We start from the raw sequence: 23,795 nt of genomic DNA on the forward strand, positions 1-23,795 counted from the left end.
GGGATGAGCCGGATTCGATTTAGCTGTAATGGGCGGCGCAACAGTCCGTCCATTATTGCAACAGTCTGTCCATTACCGTAAAAGCTGGGACGCAGAGAATCCTCTGGGCTTCGCTTTTGGTGATTACCTGGGCGGCGCGCCATCAACGAAGGACGGATAACGTCAGTGTGCAGAACGCCTCCAGCCGTTTTATTCAAAAGTCGTAGATTAAAGTCGTAGGCGTTCCTCTGTTCATACCCATACTGAAATGTTGGCACTTTGCAAGACGTCGTAAACAAAGCGCTTAGATCTCCAAAAATAGCGGCTGGAAAATGAGGCTAGTGGTGCGAAGTAACCGTTTGTTTGCTAGATGCGCACATGATGGCAGCCCAGACTGCATCCTGTAATTTTCACCTAGGTCCCCGGAGAGCCAAATATGATTATTTGTGAGTGGCAGCCATCTCCATCATTCCCTGGGGTCTATGCACGTCGGGAATATGATCGAGTATCCATTGTCGCTGGAAATATCGTCCCATCGATCAGCCGGTGATGGACTCACCTCGAACGAGTTGCCTGTGCCGAAGTAGATGGGCACGAACGCCAGCCAGATGATGCAGGTGGTGTACATGGTGAAGGCGATGAACTTGGTCTCGTTGAAGTTCTCGGGCACCTTCCGCGCCTTCACGGCGTACACCGTGCACACCACGATGAGCACCATGTTGTAGACTAGCGAGACGAGGAAGGACGAGTCCTTGATGCGGCACTTGAGGATGACCTGGTGCCGGTCCGGGTAGTGCGAGCGCACGCCTGGCGTCTCGACCAGCAGCCAGACGGCCGTGGCCAGCAGCTGCACGCTGATGAGCAGCGTGGCGATCACGATCTGCGACTTGGGACTGATGAAGCTCGGCCGCTTGGCCGACCGCGACGCCGAGTCGAAGATGCGCGAGATGCGGTTGGTCTTGGTGAAGAGGGCGCTGTAGATGAAGGCGAAGCCGAGGCCGACGCCGACCCGCTGCAGGGCGCAGGCGGCCGGACTCGGCTTGGTCAGCAGCAGGAAGGTGTTGAGGTAGCAGATGAGGATGCCGGCCAGCAGCATGTAGCTCAGCTCGCGACCCGACGCCTTCACGATCGGCGTGTCGTCGTGACGCAGGAACAGCGCGATCACCAGCAGCGTCAACAGGATACCTGAAGTCAGATCCGAAACGTCCATCTCATGCCATAGACCATATAAATACGGTGCTGGCCGATTATAGCGTCAACTGCACAAGTACTTTTAATGTGTAACGTACGAGTTAGGTGTCCCAATGGTAAGAACATTATTACAATTTGTAATACATGTATCCGTAAAAGTGCACTATCATTGATATTTCGATGGATTATCAAGCCACGGATGCACCATTCATCGCCCTCATGAAATGCCTCATTACAATCCCTATACATAAAACGAGGTTCATAATCAGTGCCATTTTGCGCCACATCACGGGTCGATTGCGCAGTGTGAAAATACGAAATGTGGATACTAGTACGACGGAAAATGCCTTGTAAACGCCCTGGTATTTTGTATGTATATATACATACATATATATATATATATATATATATATATATATATATATATACATATATATACATCGACTAGTATGGTTCACGAGTAATAAGGCAATGAGCCGGATCTGAATCAGATCATCGATTTTGCAAGCTGCGTGAGTCATAAGTCAAATAATTGAGTGCAAGTAATGAGTTTGAGCTGTGCTTCATCAACAAATTTGGAACGTATGAGTCGTGAGCTGAATCAAGTGCCAAATATGTGAACCGGTCCTGGCCCGGCTCAAAAATTGGAACCGAACACAAGTCTATGCATGAGCAACCAATTCCACTGTGACGAACACGTTTTTGCCGATATCAACATGAGTCCAGTGCTCCCCATTTCAACCAGCGATCATGCGCAATGTTCCTGGGGTCTACAAGTGTCTGGAGACTGGTTGTTCAAGCACACCACCCCATGCTATTGCTGACCCAAGGCGCGTGGCACAGCGCATGCGCACCCGCTGCTGGTGGCAGCCTCGGCGCCAAGTTTGTGGGCGTGCTGATGTGTTGCATCACAAGATGTGTGAACTGGCTGGTTTATTTGAATTGTCTTTGCATCGGGACAAGATTCACCCGGCACAACATAACATAACCCTAGAAACAAGAGCCCCTAGCTCTTGTTTTGCGTCGGATAACATAAGCCGGCGTAGCGTAGCCTTTTGCCTGGCTTGCGGCCGGAGGTAAATTTTCCGCCATGAATGAGACTTTAGGTCCGTCGGGGCAGCGCGAAGATATACGCGCCCGGCGAGTGAGACCAGACTGACTGTGCAGCCGATCCTGCCTTGTCATATCTCAAGGGGACCATGGCTTAAAAGAAGCCCCTGCTCTTGCCTGCCTCAACCTCCCCTTACCTGACCGAACACTGCTGTTCAAATCACGTACCGACCACTGCGATGACGATGGGTCCGATGGCCAGCGGCGAGGTCCACCTCATGTACTGCACCTCCAGGTCGTAGCAGGAGAGCTTGTCGTCGAAGGGCCAGCGGCCGTGACCGCAGTCGTCGCAGGTGTACTGGTCCTTCATGTACTCGTATGGCTCGCAGCTGTCGCAGATCCAGCAGCACGTGTCTCCCTGCAACAGGGAGCATGGGTAAGTCCGGGTTACACTGCCTGAGCTCAGGACAGATCCAGCAGCACGTGTCTCACTGCAGCAGGGATTGTGGGTTAGACCGGGGCACACTGTCTAAGCCAAGAACAGATCCAGCGACAAGTGTCTCCCTGTAACAGAGGACATGGATTAGTCCGGGTTACAGTGCCTGAGCTCAGGGCAGATCCAGCAGCGCGTGTCCCCTGGAGCAGAAGACAGGGGCTGGGTACATGGTTTGTACTCATGACACTACGGCATCCCCTATCACTGTACCAGGGAACAGGAGTTGATCCGGAGTACAATGTTAAGGACTCGGGACAAAGACAGCAGCACGTGACTCTCTACCCGACTCTCACACGGGTATCTCTTGCCACTGTACCAGGGGACAGGGACTAGTCGGGAGTAGAATGTCCAGGCTCGGGACAGAGGCAGCAACACGTGACTCCCTGTATTAACACGCGCTCGTGCGGGGGTCAAATTGACCCCGCCGAACGTTTTTTCCGGAATGGTTTCCGAACGGCGCGGCATGGCCGCACCAAATTGTACCTAGCTGTGGACAATTAAATCGTGGATCGTTTAGTGAAAAACTTAGACGTACCTTGCAAGGCCGCTGACATATAGCAGGTCAAAGTCAGGCTATGCTTTCAGCGAAGTCAATTTCTAGGGAATCGTTCAATCTGATGCAACAACGGAGTGCTAGACGAAACCACACATCTCTGAGATGCTTTCTTAGACAACACAACAATTGAATGAGCGAATTGCGTTGACCTAAGACCAGGTATAAAGGTCAGACCAAGGTCAAAACCGACCTGTTTTATTACTCTAGGGCTTGCTGTATGGAATAGCTTCTGGTGCTCATTTCGAATTTATTGATAGCAGGAACCACATTCGACATCTTTCATGGACTTCTTAGAAGTCAGAACATGTCATTGACCTAAAATGACCCAGGGCAACATTTGGTTTTTACGAGCATACTGCCTAGTGTTAACTTTGTCGCTTATTCAAATACAAAACTCAGAGCAGTCTTGCATGATTTTGATTACCGTGACCTTCAAAAGGTCAAACAAGGTCACCGACCTTAAATGAGCATGTGGCCTTTTGCTTAGAAATAGTTATCTAGGTTCTGGAGGCACTTTGGAGACCCACCTGGAATTTGACCTTGTTTGGCCTTATTTGACCCGAAGGCCATGGCCTAGGAACCTCGAACTTTGACCTAAGTGAGTTCACGACAGTGTCGGCCTCAGGTATTTAGCGGCAACTCAGGACAGGTCCAGCCTTGCGTATCTTCATGTCATAGGAACTATGAGGGTGTCCGTAGTGCAGTGGTGTGCCTCGCGTCTGGGAACTCAGAGGCACGGTGTTCGGCTCGCAGCAGCCATCCCTGCCTGCCACGGTGAGAGGTAGGCGATGTCATTTAGCCTAAGCTGCTGAGTGCGTCGTAAAACCCCAATGACAACATGGAGAGAGTGCAGTTGCGCGGGTTATTCTGTCCAAGGTCAGGGCAGGTCGAGGAGTACGTATCTCTCTGCACTGGGGAAAACTAAGTCGCCCAGATTATGGTGTGTAGCCTCACGACTTGTGGTTTCGCTGGGAGACGCGTGAAATTTCCTGGCTTTACGTTTATCTAAATTATGACCTGCCGGTACAGTGAAGACGTGACATTTCTCCAAGCTTTGTTCTTATCTTCCCCATTTGGTCAGCACTGTCTACGTCTACTAATATATCAGTTACATATCAGCAATTCATGTGTGGTTCAGGCTCTCATCTTAAGTTTCCTCCTTTACGCGCGTCATGTAAGCCTGCGCAAACATAACTCCCCGGGAGACCCACCTCGGTTCCATCTACTTGATAGACAAGCTGATCGTCCGGACCACATAATGGCGCGTACGTGACGCGCAGACGCAGCAACCGCGCACGGACTTTGGTTGGCATTTCCGACGCAGTATTTCTGTCTGACGAAATACATTTTCCAAGACAAGCCGTGGGTTTCATTTAGTGAGTTGTTGGTGAAAGGACCCTTAACGGCCACGGAGACAGTGAACATGAGAAGTCCGGGAGTGTGCAAACTCCCTAGAATATATGGAAAAGGGAAAAGAAGACTTTGTGCACTCTTCCCACTGAAAGGGAAATAACCAGCCAAGCATCACGCAGAAGTCACAGGGGCCATCTGGCGCTTGTCATTGAAGTGATTGCATGCATTAAGAAACAGGTAAAGTACATATTAGCAGATTTAAATGACAGGCACGTAAAAACAAGTGGTCAAAAAACATGTGATGTACGGCATTCACAACAATTCGCAAAAGCCATGCATTATATAAACGCTTCATATGCTTGTCGATGCCTCATGGTGCTTTTTTAAGATCACTTACTGTCATCGTCACAAAATTAGTACATCAAGGTACCAACGAAGTCAATATTGAATAAATAAGCTCGCGTAGACACGACCAAATATTCCAGAGAACGCGGCGCCGCAGAGCACGCTGTATTCAGCATTTGTGCCGCTAACGAGAACTCAATAACGTTGGCACGTGACATTGCAATCAGTCGCGTAGAAAAGGGCGTTAACGCTCGTTACGAGGTGGTGGTCACCAGGAGTTGCACCACTGCAGTCGGACAGAACGACACACGGTCTGGTAACCAGCGGCCGGCTTGAAAGGCCTAAGACGGAAATGAAACGTGTCCACATAACGTTATGGGAAACCAACTTCATGGGCTATGATGCAAAGGTGAAAATCCATTCGCGTCTCGGAAATAGGCTCCGCTGTGTTACAGAATGCAATGCAAGGAACGGGCATCCCGATGACAAGGAAATATTGCTTTCATTTGGGGCTTGAAACAAGCTGTCAAATGAACTATTCCATCCCACTTCAGAACAGAGGGAGGGTCATATCCCAGCTTCCCGTACCGTACTGCTCTCTTCGGCGAGGGCAAGAGCGAGAGACAGAAGCAGGGAGAGAGAGAGAGAGAGAGAGAGAGAGAGAGAGAGAGAGAGAGAGAGAGAGAGAGAGAGAGAGAGAGAGAGAGAGAGAGAGAGAGAGAGAGAGAGAGAGGAGAGAGAGAGAGAGAGAGAGAGAGAGAGAGAGAGAGAGAGAGAGAGAGAGAGTGAGAGAGAGAGAGAGTGTGAGAGAGAGAGTAGTGTGTCCGTGGGTGTATGTACATCCATAGGCGCAGGGACAAAGAGTGTCTTTCAACAAAGGGATGCATAATGGGAAAGGAATCGATTCCGTCACTAAAGAGGTATCACCACAGCGTATGACAAATGGAAGCTATGTCTCTAGGATATTGGCATACGCTATGCCACTCATGTCCACTATTGATAAGCGCATTGACTGTGTAGGGCCACGGGGCTGGTGTGCAATGAAAGAAGCACATTAATCGAGAATTGATTCGAGATCGGTTTCAAATTTCTGCGAGATCATCGGGAAGAAAACTACCCGATTTTAGGAGGAACAGGTGAACACGTACACATGGCGCATGTGCGCTGGAAGGCAGCCTTGCGCACAGCGTCAACAACGAGAGTGATAATTATCCGTGCTGAAAATACTAACGTCTTTCTGTCTTCCCGCTGGTATTGCGGAGGCACACAGACGGACGCCATCGCGGTTACATGCAATTGCAATAGTGGCTCTAGTTCCTTTCGTGGCCGACCTGCGCTGATTCACTCCGCTGATCCTGACCCCGAGCTTAACCGAGCGTGCCCCGTTTCTGTGCGTGGCTGCCATCTTAACGCGTCACATGCCGTCGCAGCTCACCGCTTGCATCGCCCCGCGATTAGCTCTCATTTAATCTGCTGCTAAACCCCCGCATCACAGTAACAAAAGTGTTCGAGGATCGGGCTAAAAAGCCGCATTCAGTCATCCCACGGCGAATTATGACGCTATGGTCGTTAGCGTTGCCACCTCTCAGGTCTCGCGTTTGTCGCGGCGCAAGGTGACGCGCGCCAAACCCACAACGCGTGGGAGCCCCGGCCGGCCGTCCAATCCCCAGCCCGTTCGCCCAAGGCGGTGTCACTTGCGACTGTCCGGCTCGTTGCGTTGACCGTGACGTACAGACGTGGCGCCCCACAAACCGCTGTGTTGCGAGCCTCATAAACCCGGCCGCGAGGCCTTTGGTCCAGCTGCCTCGCGACACCTGCCTGCATCCATTCAGCGCAGCGGCCCATATTTCGTGCTGTGACTGGCTGTCACTGGCTCGCCGGGGCACTGGCGCCCTGGCCTGTGCGCTCGTGGAGGCAGCTGTTGCGGAAATATGCGCTCCGTACGTCAGCTCCGACAGCGTATCGAGCACGCCACATCAAACAGCCGCAGCGGCTGGCGGCGGCAGGACAGCCGCCTGCCCTTCTCACGTCGCGCAGCACAGACAATGGCGGTCATTTCTCGAGGACCGAGTGTGCATATCGTCACGTCCCAGGGCGCGGCATTCGACAGCCACGAAGCTGACATTTCATTTATGAGGCGGCTGACGCTCACGGCCGTCGGCTCTGACCGGCACAGAGTACCTCTGGTCGATGTGGCCGCGTGGCAGACACGAACACATTAGGCAAACAAGGACCGACAGGCACCGGCTTTGCCGTCTTTTGTTTCAAGATAGGCGTGCATATGTATGGACGAATATGAATGGGACCAGCCGCAGAATGTAATGGAAAGTGTGATGCTTAGTAGCTTCTCATTCTCTTAATGTGGAATGACCGTTAAACGATAGAAGCAGGAAGACACGATTCATCCAGTGCTGTTTTCATGCGTAACGCCAAAAAAATGTCACGGAAAGAAGTGACATGATCACGTTCATATTTTCAGCATGATTTTGGCACGCACGCTCCGTGCTTGAGCGCTGCAGCGTGATGTTGAGATAAGCACACTCCGTTGTCCTGTCTGCTCCCTCTGACTCGTCTCAGAAGAATTGCTAAAGCTCACATGAAATTCAGAATACCAAGATTTTGCGCAGCCCTTCCGCAGGGAGGCCTGATCTGTCTCCTCTACTAGGGTTGTTTTAGTGATTATCTCCGTGGGCACATCCACCCCTCCCACTTTGCCGAGCGTCGCGCGCCTGCATGAATGCTGTTAGGACTGCTAGCAAGTGTCGCGTGTCACGAACTACTTTCCGACTTGCATCAATGTCGCAACGTTTAGGATTCATTCCACACATTCCGCTCTGACATAATTGCGCACCCGTCTACCGTTTGCGTGGGTTTGAGAGACACGATGACGTCACGCACCACTTCTAACGCTTGCTACCTCTGCAATACACGGGCATGCAATAACATTGCATGCCATGGCCCACGTGTGGCCGACCCGCGTGTGTGTGATCACGTACCGGGCTGCCGCGAGAGCCGCGCAAGCGACACGCTGTCGTCGTTATTGCGCGCCGGTGTGCTGATCGCGGTGGTCGTTAGCCCACGTCACCTCTCGAGCAGGAAGGAAGGCATCTAATGAGACAGGCCGCGCCGCACTCGCCGGCCGCGGCCGCTCCTGCCGCCTCACGCTGGACAGGGCCGCATACAGCGAGGGGCCGCGACCGCTCCTGGCGCCTGCCCCCTCACACTGGACAGGGCCGTATACAGCGGGTGGCCGCGACCGCTCACACTGGACAGGGCTGTGTACAGCGAGGGGCCGCGACCGCTCCTGCCCCCTCACACTGGACAGGGCCGTGTACAGCGAGGGGCCGCGACCGCTCCTGGCGCCTCACACCGGACAGGGCCGTGTACAGCGAGGGGCCGCGATTGCTCCTGGCGCCTCACGCCGGACAGGGCCGTGTACAGCGAGGGGCCGCGACCGCTCCTGGCGCCTCACGTCGGACAGGGCCGTGTACAGCGAGGGGCCGCGACTGCTCCTGGCGCCTCACACTGGACAGTGCCGTGTACAGCAAGGGGCTGCGGCTGCTCCTGCCGCCTTACACTAGACAAGGCCGTATGCAGCGAGGGGCTCAAGTGCCAGCCCGCTCAACGCGGGCTGGCACTCTAAACACTACACCACCGTCCGCTACTCCAAATAAGCTGGTTGGAAGTCAAAGTCGTCCGTGGAAGTTGAAGATCAGGCTGTGGAATGAGGTTGATTTGGGGGTCAAGGGAAGTACACTACCCATTAATACCAAGGTCTTTTTTGGTGTTGTAAATGCAGCCAGGGTCCTCCACTGCACACCGCGCTTAATTACTTTAGGGCTGCACCCCTCCAAGTTGTCTGCTATACGATACTCACACCATCACGTGCCAGGCCCCAGCCCTGAATGCAAAATGAGTGAATTTTGGGATACCGCGAATAAGGGGCTGGGTAGGTTGACCATGTTGACACACTGAGCTCGCCACCCCCTTCAGATTTAGTTTAATACGCGCTCAGGCGGGGCCAATTGACTTCGCCGAAGGTTTTTTCAAAATGGGCTCCGAACGGCGCGGCTACGCCGCGCCAAATTTTGTATAGTGGTAGGTAATTCAATAGCGGATCGTCTGACATAAGAAATTAGGTGTACCTTATAAGATCGCTGACCTATGGCAGGTCAAAGTCAGGTCATGGTTTCAGCGCAATTAATTTCTAGGGATCCTTTAATCTGATGCAACAACAGAGTGCTAGACAAAGCCATACATCTGTGAGATGCTTTCTTTGGCAGTAAAAATGTTAAATGAGCAAATTAAGTCGACCTAAGATCAGGTATAAAGGTCGGACCAGGGTCAAAGGCAACCTGTTTTATTACTTTACGGCTTGCTGCATGGGATAGATTGTGGTACTCATTTTGAGTTTATTGATAGTAGGAGCCGCATTATACATCTTCTGTGGACTTCTTAGAGGTCAGAATAGGTCATTGACATAAAATGACCCAGGTCATCACTTTGTTTTTAGAAACATATTGCCTAGCATAATCTTTGTCGCTTATTCAAATGCAAAACTCAGATCACCCTTGTATGATTTTGGTCACCATGACCTTCAAGAGGTCAAAAAAGGTCCCTGACCTTGAATGAGCTTGTGACCTTTGCTTAGAAACAGATATCTGCGTTCTGGGGTCACTTGAGAGACTAGCCTGATGATTGACCTTGTTTGACCATATTTAACCTGAAGGTCATGGCCTTGGAATCTCAAACTTTGATCTAGGTGAGTTCACCTACAGGTGAACACATCTTGTAAATTCGGTGTCTCTAGCTTTCTTAATTCTCGAGATCTCAGGCGGTCAAATTGACCCCCACTCCCACCCGAGCGAATGGTATCCAAAAGGCCACCCGGGCGCGTTATTATTCACACCTCTGGGCTTAAAATAAACAGTTGTGCAAAATAGTCGGGCCATCTGAACATATATTTTGAGATTATATTTACTCTAACAGGCCCTTAAGAACAAGATATAAAAACGACGAGGAAATATTGTCAAAAAGTTATGTTCCCCCTACAAATGTTGCAATAACTAGTAAAACAAAACGGCAATCCGTCTCCAGCTAGCTCTATGCCGCTGGTGCAACAGAACTAACGCAATCGTAATAACCCCTCAATGATACTGTTCTCGTACGGCGCGTCTCAGTGCGCACATAATGTGCTCGTGCCGCCAGCGCCTGCGGCGGTATGTCACTCCGCACGCCGCGCTAACCCGATCAATGCCGGCTGGATGAGTTATGCGCTGCCGGCGATTCGCGACCAGCCCGTTACCAGGCCCCTGCTGTCGAAGCGCAGCCACGTTATGGTAACTCGATGACCATAACCCGCAGGTGCTCCGGCGGCACGCGAGTCGAGCAACGGCTCGCTCGCGAAGCACCGAATCGGCAGCGCGGCCGCCGACGGGGCTGCGGCTGGTGCAGTGTCCTCGCGTGGCGTTGGTGATAGCGTGCTGCAGTTGTCGACGTCTGCGGCGAGTTGTGTCGGTCTTTGAAAGGCTGGGAATGAGGTGCAGAGACGTGGCATTCCAGCAGTGACTTACCGGCACGCATCGATCTCAAAGCCTTGAATAGCGTGTGGGCTCAGCAATATGTTCACTGAAGTGGGCTTGCGGTGGATGTACGTGTCGGGCCTTTAGTAAAGGCACAAATATATTCATGTATGCAGTACCGCAGCGCTAAATCGTGCGGCAGACAGTTTAATGCGAGCCGCAAGCCGTGAAGTTGCATGCTTACGCAGGCCTGTGACGCTTTCAGAAACAAATTATCTTCTTTATATGAAGAAAAGGAGGGTCGGCCTGCTTCAGCCCTGGCTTTCTCTCTCTCCAGGTTAGTTTCTTCTCTCCAGGTTAGCGTTCCTTGCAAATAGGCCGCTGTTCAGGGCACTACTGCAAAGCTCAGCCCACCTGAGGACGGAGCAGCGGCGCAGCTACAAGGAATACTAACGCAGCCGCTAGTGTTCTGAAACGGCGCCGGCCTCCTCCGCAATGGACTGCTGCCGACTGAAAAACCCACGTGTTTCACGCTGGGTTCATGCCCCCAAATACGAGAATCTAAGCTGCCACGGTTCAATGACATCACAAATTGCGAGATTACACATACCTACGAGCTTGATTGCTTATGGTGCGCATTCGTGTGCGCGCGGCACATTGGGTGCTCCCCGCGGTTATTGCCGCTGCTTCTGTGATGCTTCAAGAGCAGCGGAAGTGCAAGCATGCCACATGTTCTTCTCCCCCCCCCCCCCCCACCGGTTCCCAGCAATCGTGATTAGTCGTCCAGAAACGGCAGTAGCGGGTAGCAACGCCAAGAACAGCCCGCAGAGAATCAATGTGTGACGCGGTTTCTCTTCCACGAACAACCAGAGACCTGGACGCCTTTCAGAGATCATTCTTGACCCTGATGCTGTGGCGTTAAAGGGAGTTGTTCACATCTGTGTGAGGTTTTGAACTGAAATGGCGGCCTCGAAGATCATTTGGTGCTGTTCAGAGCACCGCCCAAACCCACTTAGTTTTTGAGGTAAGCTCTCGCGAAGATGTGCCGCGAAGATGTTTTGAGAGGAGACTTTTCACGGTAACCTCAAATCCTGCTATTCCATTAGCTATGCGGCAATCGAGGCCGATAAAATATAATTGTCGAGTCATTCGCATCTGGCGTTCATGAGCAGAATTTTCAGATCTAACGGCTGTCAATCGGCTGTCAATCAAGATACGACAACGTAATCAAACAATGGCGTATTGTGGAGCATGTTTACTGAACAGAGAAATTGTGTTGTCTAGAACAGTCTTTTCCACTAAAAGTACACGAAAAGGTAAGTAAGCTTATTTCATCATATCTGGTGCTCTCATCGGCATCGTCAAATGTGTAGCATTTCCTTTCATATTGGCCAAATGAATGTCGCAGGACCAGGGAGCAAAACAAGGCTGGAGACATGGCTGGTGGATTGCGCGTACTATTATTACGCGCCTACTTACTATCTTGAGATCGGTTCCATCTCTTCACCTTTGTTTCTGAGATGTTGGGACTAGTCGCACTGTCTGGTCGCTTTTAATCGCATCACGTCATCAGTAGTTAGCCCGTGACTAAGTTGTCAGATTTGCGCCACCAGCTTCACTAGTTTTCCTAGGAGTAGGGTTTACACCGATGGTAGTCGGCCCAAAACTATAACAGATGGCTTACAAATTATGGAACGTTCCTTTGTAATTTGAACAGTATGACTCAGCACAAGGTAAAAAGCTCATCATTGCTGACCATAAAAACTGAGGTGTGATTTAGCAGTGACAGGAAACAGGCTCCCACTTGTTGGGACATGCGTCTGGAGCGTGCACGTCCCAGCAACGCTCCCGGTAGCGTGCTCGACAAGGCAGCTTTGTCTGGGCGACGAGGCTGTTGACTAACAGTCTTTCACAAACAAAACGCCCCGTAAATCTGCATCATTTATTCTGGATTCGATCTCACGGGGATGTGAAACGTTGCCTGACTTGAAAATAGGGGAGACAATGCTTATCAAACTCAAAGTGTTAATTTCAAGAAACATAGCAAAACCTGCGTCATGTGAAAAATGCCTATCAGCAAAACACTCAGAGCTCACAAGGCGATAATAGTATGTACAGCATTATTTTTCCGCTAAAGTCTAGAAGCTCTCATCTCACTGCAAGTACACATGCGTTCCACGCTGTCAGGCCAACGTCTGGGAAGGGATTCCTGCATCATTAGCTATGCAGTTATACATCAACTTATTCCCGTGTCTAGTATGATCCAGAAACATATACTGGCGACGCCCTTGCTTCAAAAATACATAATGACAAAGCTGATGTGAATTCGATAAACAGCTTCAAGGAACGTGCGCATAAATATATATTGCAAAAACTTTCACTGGCTCAGTGGAAGTGTTAATGGCCACAAACATCAACGTTGGCATTTGTCACAGATAGATGCCTCCAACGAAACGTCCTCTTCTCGGTAACTAGCTCCATGGGCCAAATCTGCAGAGAATAGAGCCTGGCATACATGCAGCCTTCTGGCACCTCTCAGTCAACGTCACTCGGAATGGGCGCAGAGCACCGATTCTGGAAACAATTGCGCATTAAATCGTCGGCAAAGGAAACAGCCTAACGAAGGCCTCTTCCCTGGATCATCGAGCTTTGTCACTGCTCGTTTCACAGTCGTCTAAAAGTCAGCATACCTGTTGCTAGTTTTATTGAATCTTTACACATATATAATATGATATATAAATACCATATTTTATATATATATATATACATATATATATATATATATATATATATATATATATATATATATACATATATACATTATGACGGTTGCAAAGCAGAATGCGCCGGACATGACCCTCACCAAGCGGAGTGCCGCCATTAGGATCCCGGTGTCTTCACGCGTCGTTCACGCGTCGATTTGTGCTCGGGTGAGTTATACAGACCCGCCGAACAAGGTTAGTGGGCGGCACAGTCTACCACTCCCAGTTTGACGATCGATGTCGGTCCCGATCGCGGCGGCGGGCGAAAAGGCGGCGGGCGGATGGAAAACCCTTTCTCAATCATGTATCCGTTATCACGGGTATGCTTTTCAGCTAACAGTGACAAGCTTTATGATGTTAGCGAGATCAGCTGCAAAACATGAGCGTGAAAATGATCTAAATCGGTGCGAACACACAGGAATAACTCATTAGCCATCATCAAAACCGACGCTTTGCTTGTGAACTATTTGCCGAATTTTTTTGTGATGTGATTAATAATATGATAGTCTTTATGAGCTCAGAGTTGTTCTAATCTTAAGGACAACCTGCATTCCTGGCCGATAACTAGCTGTGAGTATCTTAGCCCACACTGGTTGCGACAAATTATTGCGCATATTTCTCCAATGAAAATCAACAAATTCATTGAAGTTAAAGGACGTGTTCCATATTTGTATGGGGTTTTAAACTGAAATAACATTCTTGAAGGCATTTCGGCGCAGTTCACAGCTCTGCCCTTCTTAAGACCTGAACGCGTCTAGTTTCTGAGCTACAGGCCCGCGAAAATGAGGAGAGTATTTCTGAGAAAGTATTGCAAAGTCGCATTAGCATTCATAACGTCATAATAACGGCATTCAGGTATGCCATTTCAAATGCAATACGGCGAGCAAGGATGGGAAAAATATAATTGTCAATGTGCCTATATCTGGCGTTCGTGAGCACGATTTCAAGATACAACGGACATCCGTTGGCTCTCAATCAATGTTGGATAAGGTACGATGACATAATCAAACAATGGCGTATTGGGGAGCATGTTTACTAAACAGAGAAATTGTGTTGTCTAGAGCAGCCTTTTCCACCCAAAAATATACCAACAGTCATAAGTGAACTTATTTCATCATGTCTGATGGTTGGTTTCTCTCATCATCTTAAAGAGAGTGTTCCACATTTAAAAACATTGAATCTTGAATTTGCTCTCAAAATTTTGAAAATTTTGCACGTCGAAGCAGATTAGCACGGATTCATTTCATGATGTTTTCTGATAAGGCGGACCAAACCGCATTGGACTGAAACAAATCTGGGAAAAGCGGACTGGTGGGCGAATGGGACCTGGACTAGCCTGATTGGATTGAACCGGATGCTGAAAATTCAATCCATGAAGTGTGTTAAGACCTAGCTGCACCACACTGGAGCCGCACTGGAGAAAGCGGGCAGCTCTCCATCCTCCTGTTGGCCAGTATGACCAGCCGTCCCCAATCTTGTCTGCAGGGAAAAAGTGCGGAACCGGCAAATAATAAATTCGTATAACATATACCAAGACGCTGTCACATTCAACTGTGTGAACTGTCATATTCTACGCAAACATTATGGTATATCAAGTCATATGAAAGTACTAAATTTATTACGACATAAAGTAAATTTTTTCCCATCTATGAAACTCCAAACGCCAGCTGCTGATTCGGTATCCCTGAACACAGCCAACCGTCGAATGGTATCCGAGAAATAGCAACACTTTTCGCGGAAATCGAGGGTAGAGTACGGGCACTTACCAACTAAGGCAGCCAGTCCTTTCAAACTCAGGGATAATCACGGAGCTTATCGCCTGAAAAAGGCGTGAGGCTGCAGAGCTTCTAGAAGAGCATCTCAAAAGTCCCTCCTGAGGAAGGCAGGATATGTGTGCGCGATCTGTTCTAAAAAGGCTTGGTGACGTGCAGCTAAGTACTTGCAGGCGGGCGACCATCTCAGCTTCATTGTGGGCATTCATTACCCTTTGACGATGGGGTGTGATAGCGTGCTGTCAATTTCGCCCTGTCTAAAACAGATTGCCTTTCAAAAGCTAGGCTTGACATAAACAGGAGGCCGACCCATTAGAGGTAGAGAGCATCATTCCGGAGAGATTTCCGGGAATATTCACAATGGGTGGTGTGGAAGTTTGGCATCAAAGCCCGACGGGCATCAGCGGTGAAATACCTTCCTGGCTGATTCTCGAATAGTCTTCACGACTCTCAGAATGCCAGCAATGCAACAAAGCAAAGCTATCCAGATTGCACGGGCAGTACTGCTGGAAATGTTAAACTAGTAGTGTTGCTGTTATAGCCACATCTTGTTTATCCACCTTACATTTTTTGGCATGCTCCCAAGGCGTGATCACACTGGTACCATTGAGAGCACTTTGTCAACAGCACCTGCCTGATCCACACTTGCCTTCGCCATGAACTTGTGATCTCATCGTCAGATCAAGCACATGTAAACGTCAATCGATGACCTGGCTATGCACGCCAACAAAACATTCCATTCGCAGCCGATTATGCTCAAGATCCTGTTCAGTATCTTGCTAAGCCTGAGAATCCTTTAACGAGGTCGGGGTGGCGTAGAGCCTATAAAACGGACATCTTGCTTTGCCACTGGCGCTGCGCGCGTGGCCATCTCATTCACTTCACATACACGCCATGTTGTTAGCATAGATGAGGCGTCGAGTCAGGGTGATACTTGGTTCACGTCAAGTCCATGTGAGCTCATTTTATGGGCACTTTCTGCTTTCCGAGTCACAGTACGTATTGTGAACCATGATGGGTCGACCACGGTTGATTATCCTGGCTATGTTTTAGGGTTACGGTCCTATTTGCTACAAACAGGTAGCGAACACAAATTGAGGTCCGGCACTGCAGGCTTATCTGACAACCACTTAAAGGTGACCAGATACCTTGCTATAATAATTTCGCCCATCTCTCACGCAGTCCAGCTCTGGGTCCCAACAGCGTACCCACGCAGCCAACAGCCATTCTCCGGCCAATGGCGGATCCAGCACTTTATGTGGGAAGGATCTAAGCTCTGAATGAGACCACGAATTCACGAAAACAGGATTTAAAGCGGAAAAACCTATGCTCTCAGTGTCTTTTAGGTTTGTCCTGTCGGCTGGATCTGGCCCTGCACCACAGTCCTCCCGAGATTTGCGAAGCAGCAGTCAACGATTTGTCATATACTTTGATGGAAGCGCCAGCCAAAATCATGGCTCATTCCAAACACATAGCATGACAGCACGTAACCCATAGGTTAAGTGTCCTGCAACTGGCCACGTCTTGAAAAATGGAGTATTTTGCCATAAAAGTCATCAACAAATTAATAATCATTTCTCTATGACAATCAATCAATAATAATTTCTTTCTATTAGTCTACACTTCCACGTTTTTCCCAATGTTGGACGGAAAAATTGCATCCGAAAAGATTCAGTGATCAACAAATACCGCAAAGTAGAACACAACTTGTTCTATTAAACCTCTAACTTTCTTTTTTAACCTGTTGTAATTTTCCCGACATTTGTAGGCTTGTAGGGCCGCGTTTGTTGCCAATCAATTCACGCTCCGCGCCGAAGGATTTCTATGAACGGAGGACCGGACCTGGAGAAAACTGTTCGGTCTGACCAATGTCGGAATCACGTCAAAATAGCAATAAAGCAACAGTGATGCTGCGAATCACAACCTCTAAAAGCGGACCGCTCTGGAAATCTACCTTTCGTGTGTTATTTTCGCAACCCTATTTAGGGTCGAAATATGTCCGTCAGGATGCTGTCAGAAAGAAATCACTTGACAGCTAACAAAAATTCAGTTGGTCCATGTATAGTGAATTAGAAGCTGATGCCCCAATAAAAACTGGGACGTCCTTTGTCTTTGCGTTGTTTTACACCCACACCCCCACCCGCACTTCTTTCCTCCCCTCCCAGTGGTCGCAGGTCAATGTCTGTATCCACTGCGTCCGTTTTTTAGCGTGCATCCAAAAGGCAATACGACTGTTGCAACATTAGGTGGGGTTTTCTAGTTCCCTGACCAACAGTGCACCTTAAGGTCCGAAGTGGCGACTATGGGGCCCATACAATACAATACCATATACAAATAAGCCGAGTATGGCCGACCAATAACATGCGACCTAATTATTGAGCTTTTCCCATAATCCGGCGTCTCGTCCGTGCAACTTGGAAAGGCGGTAGAGGCGCGGGTCGCGTGTGCCCCCCCCCCCCCCCCGAACACCTGGTCGGGCTTGCATCCTTCAGCTGTGACTAGACGACCAATCAGCGTCCGGTGATCAGCTGACCTGCTGCCGGCTGACCGGTGCCGCCTGAGGCCGAAATCCACGTGTACGTGCTCGTCCATGTCCGTCCAAGCGTGTTCGGTCTGATGACAAGGCAGCGGCTGGCAGAGCCCACCTGACACTGTTCACCCCACTGCCGCCTGTTGCTCTACAACTAGTGCTCCGTGCATGGATTCTGTGATTTTTTGTGCTGCTTATCTTCCCTCCCTCCCCTCTCCCCCTCCCCCCCCCCCCCCATCGGGCTGCTGAGCTGTTCGGCCCGTTCTATCGTCGCGATTGTTTTAATGTGTTGGGTTGGGATATGCACCAGGTAATGGGTATCGGTCATTGGTGTGCGCTGAAATGGGACAATACCAGCTTTGTTATTTTTGCTGTCAACAACTATCGCTTTCTCCTACAACGCTCGGCAGTGGGAAAAATGAACTGAACATAAGCGTCTAGAAACAGCTGTTAAATGACAGTGGTCAATGGCCAACGGTTCGGTGACAATGACAACGCATGTTGGACAGTCGTCGAATGACGTGATCGTCCAGACAGCCTCCTGACCCCGTGTCCCGTCGCTCTCACCTGCTGCATGCGTTTGACCTCTCCGACCTGACAGGGCAGGGCGCAGACCGAGAGCGGCAGGCGGGCGCCTCTGTCGAGCCGCTCCGGCTCGGTCGGCGAGGCTGGGGCGGCGGGCTTCCCCCGCGCTCCGGCCGCCGGCGCGGTGGGCTCGCTGCCCGGGTTCCACTGGACGTCCCCCGGGCTCATGAAGAGCTCACCCTCCCAGCGGCCGATCACCTGCAGCAGGAGAGTAGTTGTCGGGCTTGTCCAAGGCAGCTCAGTGGTTTTGTCCCTCACCCAACCAGCCAGGTGTTCAACCCCAGGACGTAGAATTTCAATGTAGCACGCCTAGAACAACTGAAATGTCTCCACGTCTTGGGTCACTATGGGAACGCTACGGGCTAAAAATGTCATGATAAATGTGTCGCACAACAGACTGGCCCTCCATGGGTTCCATATTTGAGCCAAAACATTTCAGAAGGGTTATATATCCTTTCCTCAACCGTCTGCTACGCTGTGGCTGCGCCCCCACCTACCCGCTACGCATTCTCAATCAACTGTAATCACTTGCAACCCGGTTATTCGGACTTCTCATGATTTTTGTCCCGGACTTATCAACGAGGTTCATTGAAGTTTACGGCAAACTTGCTGTTTCCACTGATGATGTCAAATCAAGTGTGAGTGGAGCTACTTTTGACTAAGTAACTTCCAAGCAGTGCATCCGCCCGGGAATTTCGTTTACGTCTCACACCTAATCGCACCCAGATCCGCCTCATTCTACATTGGCACTAATGGGTTCACCCAACACATAAAGTTATCTAGCTGCAGTCAACAACGTGTAATCCAACAACTCGTCGCAGCCTGCAGGGATTATCGCCAAGGACCCGAACCCGCCAGAAGCAAATTTCCCGTCAGAAACATCTTGACCAATACCGGCCAGTGTTAACATACATCACACATCAATACGACGCCTGCATACTCGCCTTGTAACGATGCGCTCCGTCCGCCGATCGCTGGTAGTTGAAGATGGTGTACCGAGCCAGGCCGTCGCCCCTCTCGTCAAACATGACCTTGCTGCCGGCCAGATCTGGGCAACCAGGCACGCCGAGGTAACGGAAGATCACGAAAGGCCACGCAGGTCTCAGGGGAGCGCCACAGGTCGCGGAGGAAAGACGCAGGTCGCAGAGAAGGGACACAGGTAGAGAAGGAGTAACGCAGGTCACAGAGGTGGAGCTCAGGCCACATGAGAGGGACGCAGGTCGCAGAGGAGGGAAGCAAGTGACAAAATATGAGGCAGATCACAGGAATTTAGTAGCAAGCTTCGCAGTCGGCAGACCGTTCAAACCTCGCGCTACAACGATACGTGGATGCTGCGGCTGCTGTGTTCGTATACACCTATTTCGGCATCGAACAGTTACAAGAGCATTTTGATATGCGCCTGCATAGTGGAAATCATGGCCGATACAGTGCTCGCTTTCCGTGGGACAATATTGACTTTCGATATCGCGTATCCAAATACTAGCACGGGTTGGTTCGTGGTGACGTGGCCTTGAGGCAGGATACCAAACCTACCAATGAGAGCTCGGGGAGTGGATACCATCTGCGACACCACGCCACGCGGCTTTCTTCGACTAGGATCGGTGTAAAATTGGGTAACGTTATGACATATCAGTGTCATATGTGGTCAATAGATTGAATGAATCTTACATATACGTTTACACACCGGTTCAAATGGATGTGACGCATAACCTAACTCTACAGAATTTGTTCCGCGTAATTGAAGATGCATTTCAAAACTCAGCCCTCCTGATATTTGATGTGGGATCAGTTCTTCCATTTATTCCAATGATGTTGTTTCTAAAATAAACGCTCAACGTCGTCATCAGCCGCAAATATAGCGGATCACTGACGTGCCCAGACAACTGGCAATATCCAAATAACTCACTGTCATTGTTGTCATCTGTGCCCAATTGCTGTCAGCTCATTCTGTCAGAACATCCAATATGGACAACGGCAGCATATTGCAAGCGTTCGTTTCATTATCATCTGGCGCTGATGATCATTGAGATCCGTGTTTAAAGGGAGTGTTTGTAGGGCGTTTTAAGCTGAAAAAACAATCTTAAAGATCTTTTGGTCTTAAGGAAAGGTCAGTTCACAGCCCTGTCCTTAAGACAAGATCCTCTAGTTTTGGAGCTACGTGCCCCAAACAATGGGGAGATAATTTCAAGGTCACCTTGGCACTCATGACGTCATAATCACGTCATTCAAATCCTGTCATTCCATAAGCCATGTGGCGCTCAAGACCGAGAAAAATATAGTGGTCAAGTCGTTCATATGTGGCGTTCGTGAGGGCCATTTCAAGATATAACGGCCATCAACTGGTTTTTAATTAATGTTGTGTAAAGTACGATGACGCAATCAAACAATGACGCTTTAAGAAGCATATTTCTTAAACAGGGCCGTTTTGTTACCTAGAGCAGCCTTTTTCCCTTTTCATTATACCAAAAGTGAAAAGTGAGCTTTTTTCGTCATGTCTGATGATTGCTTCAATATGTTCAAACATAGATAAAAATGGCAATTGTAACACATTTTCATCATTTTATGATTTACAAATTCCTCCTCGCAGCTGGCATGCCAATCGCTGACGTTGCACACCGACAGACCGCAAATACATCGCTGAGGTAGGGACTATGTATGTGGCCTGCCAGACTAAGCATGTCAGAATGATGGGGTAATGATGGGGCACCGCCATCGCGGTATCCGATCAAAATGAACCCATGCCGTGGAAGAGGACGGACCCAGGCAGACAGATGATGAAGTACTCTTTAGGTGGGACAACCCTGAGCAAAAGCAAAAACAAACTGCACAGCGTCCGGTTAGACATGGCGTGCCAATGCTAAGCAAAGACCGGCAACGAGCGGAGTCTGCCGGCCGCAGACCAGACAGGCTGCTGCGGACCACCTACCGCCGATATCCGGGCGCCACTCGCCTCTGCCGCTGAGCCATCCTCGGACGGCCGCCGGTTACCACTCAGACTAGGTCACCGCACCATCGCCACGGGTCAGCGGCACAGCGTGGGCCAGCCGCCGACCGGCCTCGAGCGAGGCCCCTCGGGGAGCGGCGCCGAGGCCAGATGTCCGCCGCCGCAGCGGGCAATAACAGCTCCCATGGGGGAGGGGGCGCTCCGGCGCCAGGTCAGAATCCCGCGCCGCTGCGGGCGGGAAAGGTCACGGACAGCAGCCGTCTCGGCAGTGAGACGACCACAATCACCGAGCGGCGCGAGATGAATGTCGGGATTTACGAACACGCTGGGCGACATTGGTCTTCCACCAGGCAAATTCCGCGGAGCACAGCTCCGACCAAAGCCGGCCACGTCCCCCGCTCAGGTGTACATGGCCTACGTTCATGGCCTATGGGTTCCTTTAATGTTCCGATGTTTTTTAGAACACCCGGTCGATAATGAGAAACCATGGTTTCAACACTAAGAAGTACGCCGCCATGGCGAGTGGTTGCTTTAATGGTGCAGGCAATGATTCGTAGGTATTGTTTGCATTACGTGCGAATGTTGATAGTCTGCCAACTTATGACGAAAAGAACGGCCACGCGGGATGTAACCGAGCATCGTTCTTGCAAACTCGCATGCCAGTCTTCTCCATAGCGCCTCTGACAACACACCAATTCATGCTCAGGCCTCAGGATTTAACGAATGTCCAGCGCGCTCACAGCCGAAACATTTGGTCGCCTCAGTTCCTGATCTACGCCTAACCTGGCCTTCTACCTGACCTGACCTATGCCTAACGCCAAAAAATGCAAAATGTTTAGAAAGCATACACTCGGCATACACCCTGTGCAGTGCGCAGTGGAAGGTCGCGAGATGTTGTCGGTGTTCGTGTCAAGCTCTTGACGGTTTTTTCTCTAAAATGGGATTTCCTACTAATCCAGTGAGGCTCCCGTGCGTTTGACAAATGCAGAGGAGTGCAAACAGTAATTTTAAAGTTCCAGACTAATCCTCGTAGTTTAATGACCAAGTCTGGGTCAGCTGACAAAGTCATTCATATTAATTTCACGCCATTGAGCAGGTGGGAGTCGGGAAAATCAAGCCTATTTCTCAAGCCACTTGATGCGTGTTGTTCATGCAATTGCTCCGAAGTGTGCAATACGATTATAATCTCACTGTAAATCACGATTGCATTTCATAAGAAAATAGGACCATAACTGCACCACAGATCTTCTGTCAAAAGCAGATCGAAAAAGAAACTTCCATCTTTATTATCCTTTTCTTTTTGTTCTTGTATTTCCTGGCCGAGCTATTTAAGTTAAATATTAAACTTTGGTGATGCATGCCAGCAATAATGATAGCATAATCGTAAGCTCACCGCGGCCTTATTTGCCAATGAACGAGAAGACCGACTTGGAGATGAGCTGGACGTTTGTCCTCATAGCGATGAGATTTTCTAAGGCGAACATTTTTAGTAAAAGATAATCATCGTTGGTGACCTATTTGTTATATGTGATATCTGGAATGACTCTGCACACCACGCTACAACTTTCAACAAATAAACCTCCAGGGTTCAACAGATCGAGTATGGATCAGTCAAGCCGTGACAAATAACACAATATCCAGCATTAGTCTCTTGGGTGTCACTAATTTCTTAGTCTCGTAAAATGCCACTGATGGCTCACTAAATGGAAATAGGAAACATCTTAGGGAGGCAAGTCTCACAATCCCAGGTCTCAATCTTATTTGATATCATTAGTGAAGAAAGGCGCTGACTTATCACTTCCCAAACAACACTTTGATTGCTCTTCAGTGCCATGCCTTATGAATGGTAAGAACAACAATGCAGTTCAGACACATGCTCACAAGATGTTCATGCTTTAAGATTTCATGAAAAGACAATGTAGCAGTTTTAACCCAACAACGCAAGCGGAACTCTCCGAACAGCCTACCGCGATTTCGAAGTCACGTGACAGTGACGTGGGTCAGGCGATGGCGTTGGAGGGAACGCCAGGAAATACGCGCCGAAGATTATCGTCCGCTCTCCAACACAACACAACCGCTCTTCAACAGCGCCACACCATGAACGCAGCAGTAAAACGCGTGTAACGCTGCGCTCCTTCCTTCAATTTACATGGAAACTGCATCAAAACGAATGATCTTGCACGTCGGGTGACTCACCTTTGAAGGAGACGCTGAGCAGGTACTTCTTGTAGAAGGCACCCCCGTCGTACTTCCTCATGCCTGGGCATACGTAAGAGGCGTTTCCGCACACCTCCAGCTGCAGCGTCTGCAGGGCGTACGCGAACGCATACACGGCATCGATGACGAACTGCACCTTGGACTCCTGCACAAAGCCGTTCTCTGGCAGCAGTCGCAAGTCGGGGTCGCACGTGATGTTCGAAGCTGCCGGCTCCAGTGGACAGTCGAAGAACGCCTCCCAGTACTCCCTGAACCAGGGGTTCCTGGCGTTGTTGTCGGGCGTGAGCGAAGCCATGTAGGCATCGAAGGCCGGAATGTGCTTGGACGTGAGCTCGACGGTGATGGCGCCTTCGGCTACCTCCTCCACGCCCTGCACCAGGCTCTCCTGCTTGCCCCAGCCGTCGCTGGCGATCCAGTAGAACGACTGTCCCAGCTGTAGACGTTTCGCTGCCGCCAGCAGGCCTCTGGAAGCAGAAGCATCGATTGGTTTCAT

At 50.0% G+C, this 23,795-nt stretch overlaps 1 protein-coding gene across 1 annotated transcript; it reads right to left on the reverse strand.

The window, feature by feature from the left end:
- Window positions 1–445: 445 nt before the first annotated feature.
- On the reverse strand, window positions 446–23,795 carry LOC119108357 (metabotropic glutamate receptor-like). Its single transcript, XM_037231932.1, has 6 exons — window positions 23,282–23,795; window positions 19,086–19,189; window positions 18,263–18,339; window positions 18,124–18,193; window positions 2,449–2,638; window positions 446–1,164 (listed from the first exon to the last, which is right to left on the reverse strand). The coding sequence occupies exons 1-6, from the start codon at window positions 23,793–23,795 to the stop codon at window positions 446–448; spliced, it is 1,674 nt and encodes a 557-aa protein (XP_037087827.1).

Source organism: Pollicipes pollicipes, unplaced genomic scaffold (assembly GCF_011947565.3).
Source record: "Pollicipes pollicipes isolate AB1234 unplaced genomic scaffold, Ppol_2.1 Scaffold_6686;HRSCAF=7923_pilon_pilon_pilon, whole genome shotgun sequence".
In the NCBI taxonomy this organism is placed as follows: domain Eukaryota; kingdom Metazoa; phylum Arthropoda; class Thecostraca; order Pollicipedomorpha; family Pollicipedidae; genus Pollicipes; species Pollicipes pollicipes.

What these genes read in the sequence shown, in the direction of transcription:
- LOC119108357 (XM_037231932.1), bottom strand. Translation starts at nt 23,795, where the DNA reads ATGAAACCAATCGATGCTTCTGCTTCCAGAGGCCTGCTGGCGGCAGCG. An exon ending in GCTCAGCGTCTCCTTCAAAG is followed by an intron (nt 19,190 to 23,281) that starts GTGAGTCACCCG and finishes CTGGTTGCCCAG; the next exon opens with ATCTGGCCGGCAGCAAGGTC. An exon ending in AGGTCAAACGCATGCAGCAG is followed by an intron (nt 2,639 to 18,123) that starts GTGAGAGCGACG and finishes TCCCTGTTGCAG; the next exon opens with GGAGACACGTGCTGCTGGAT.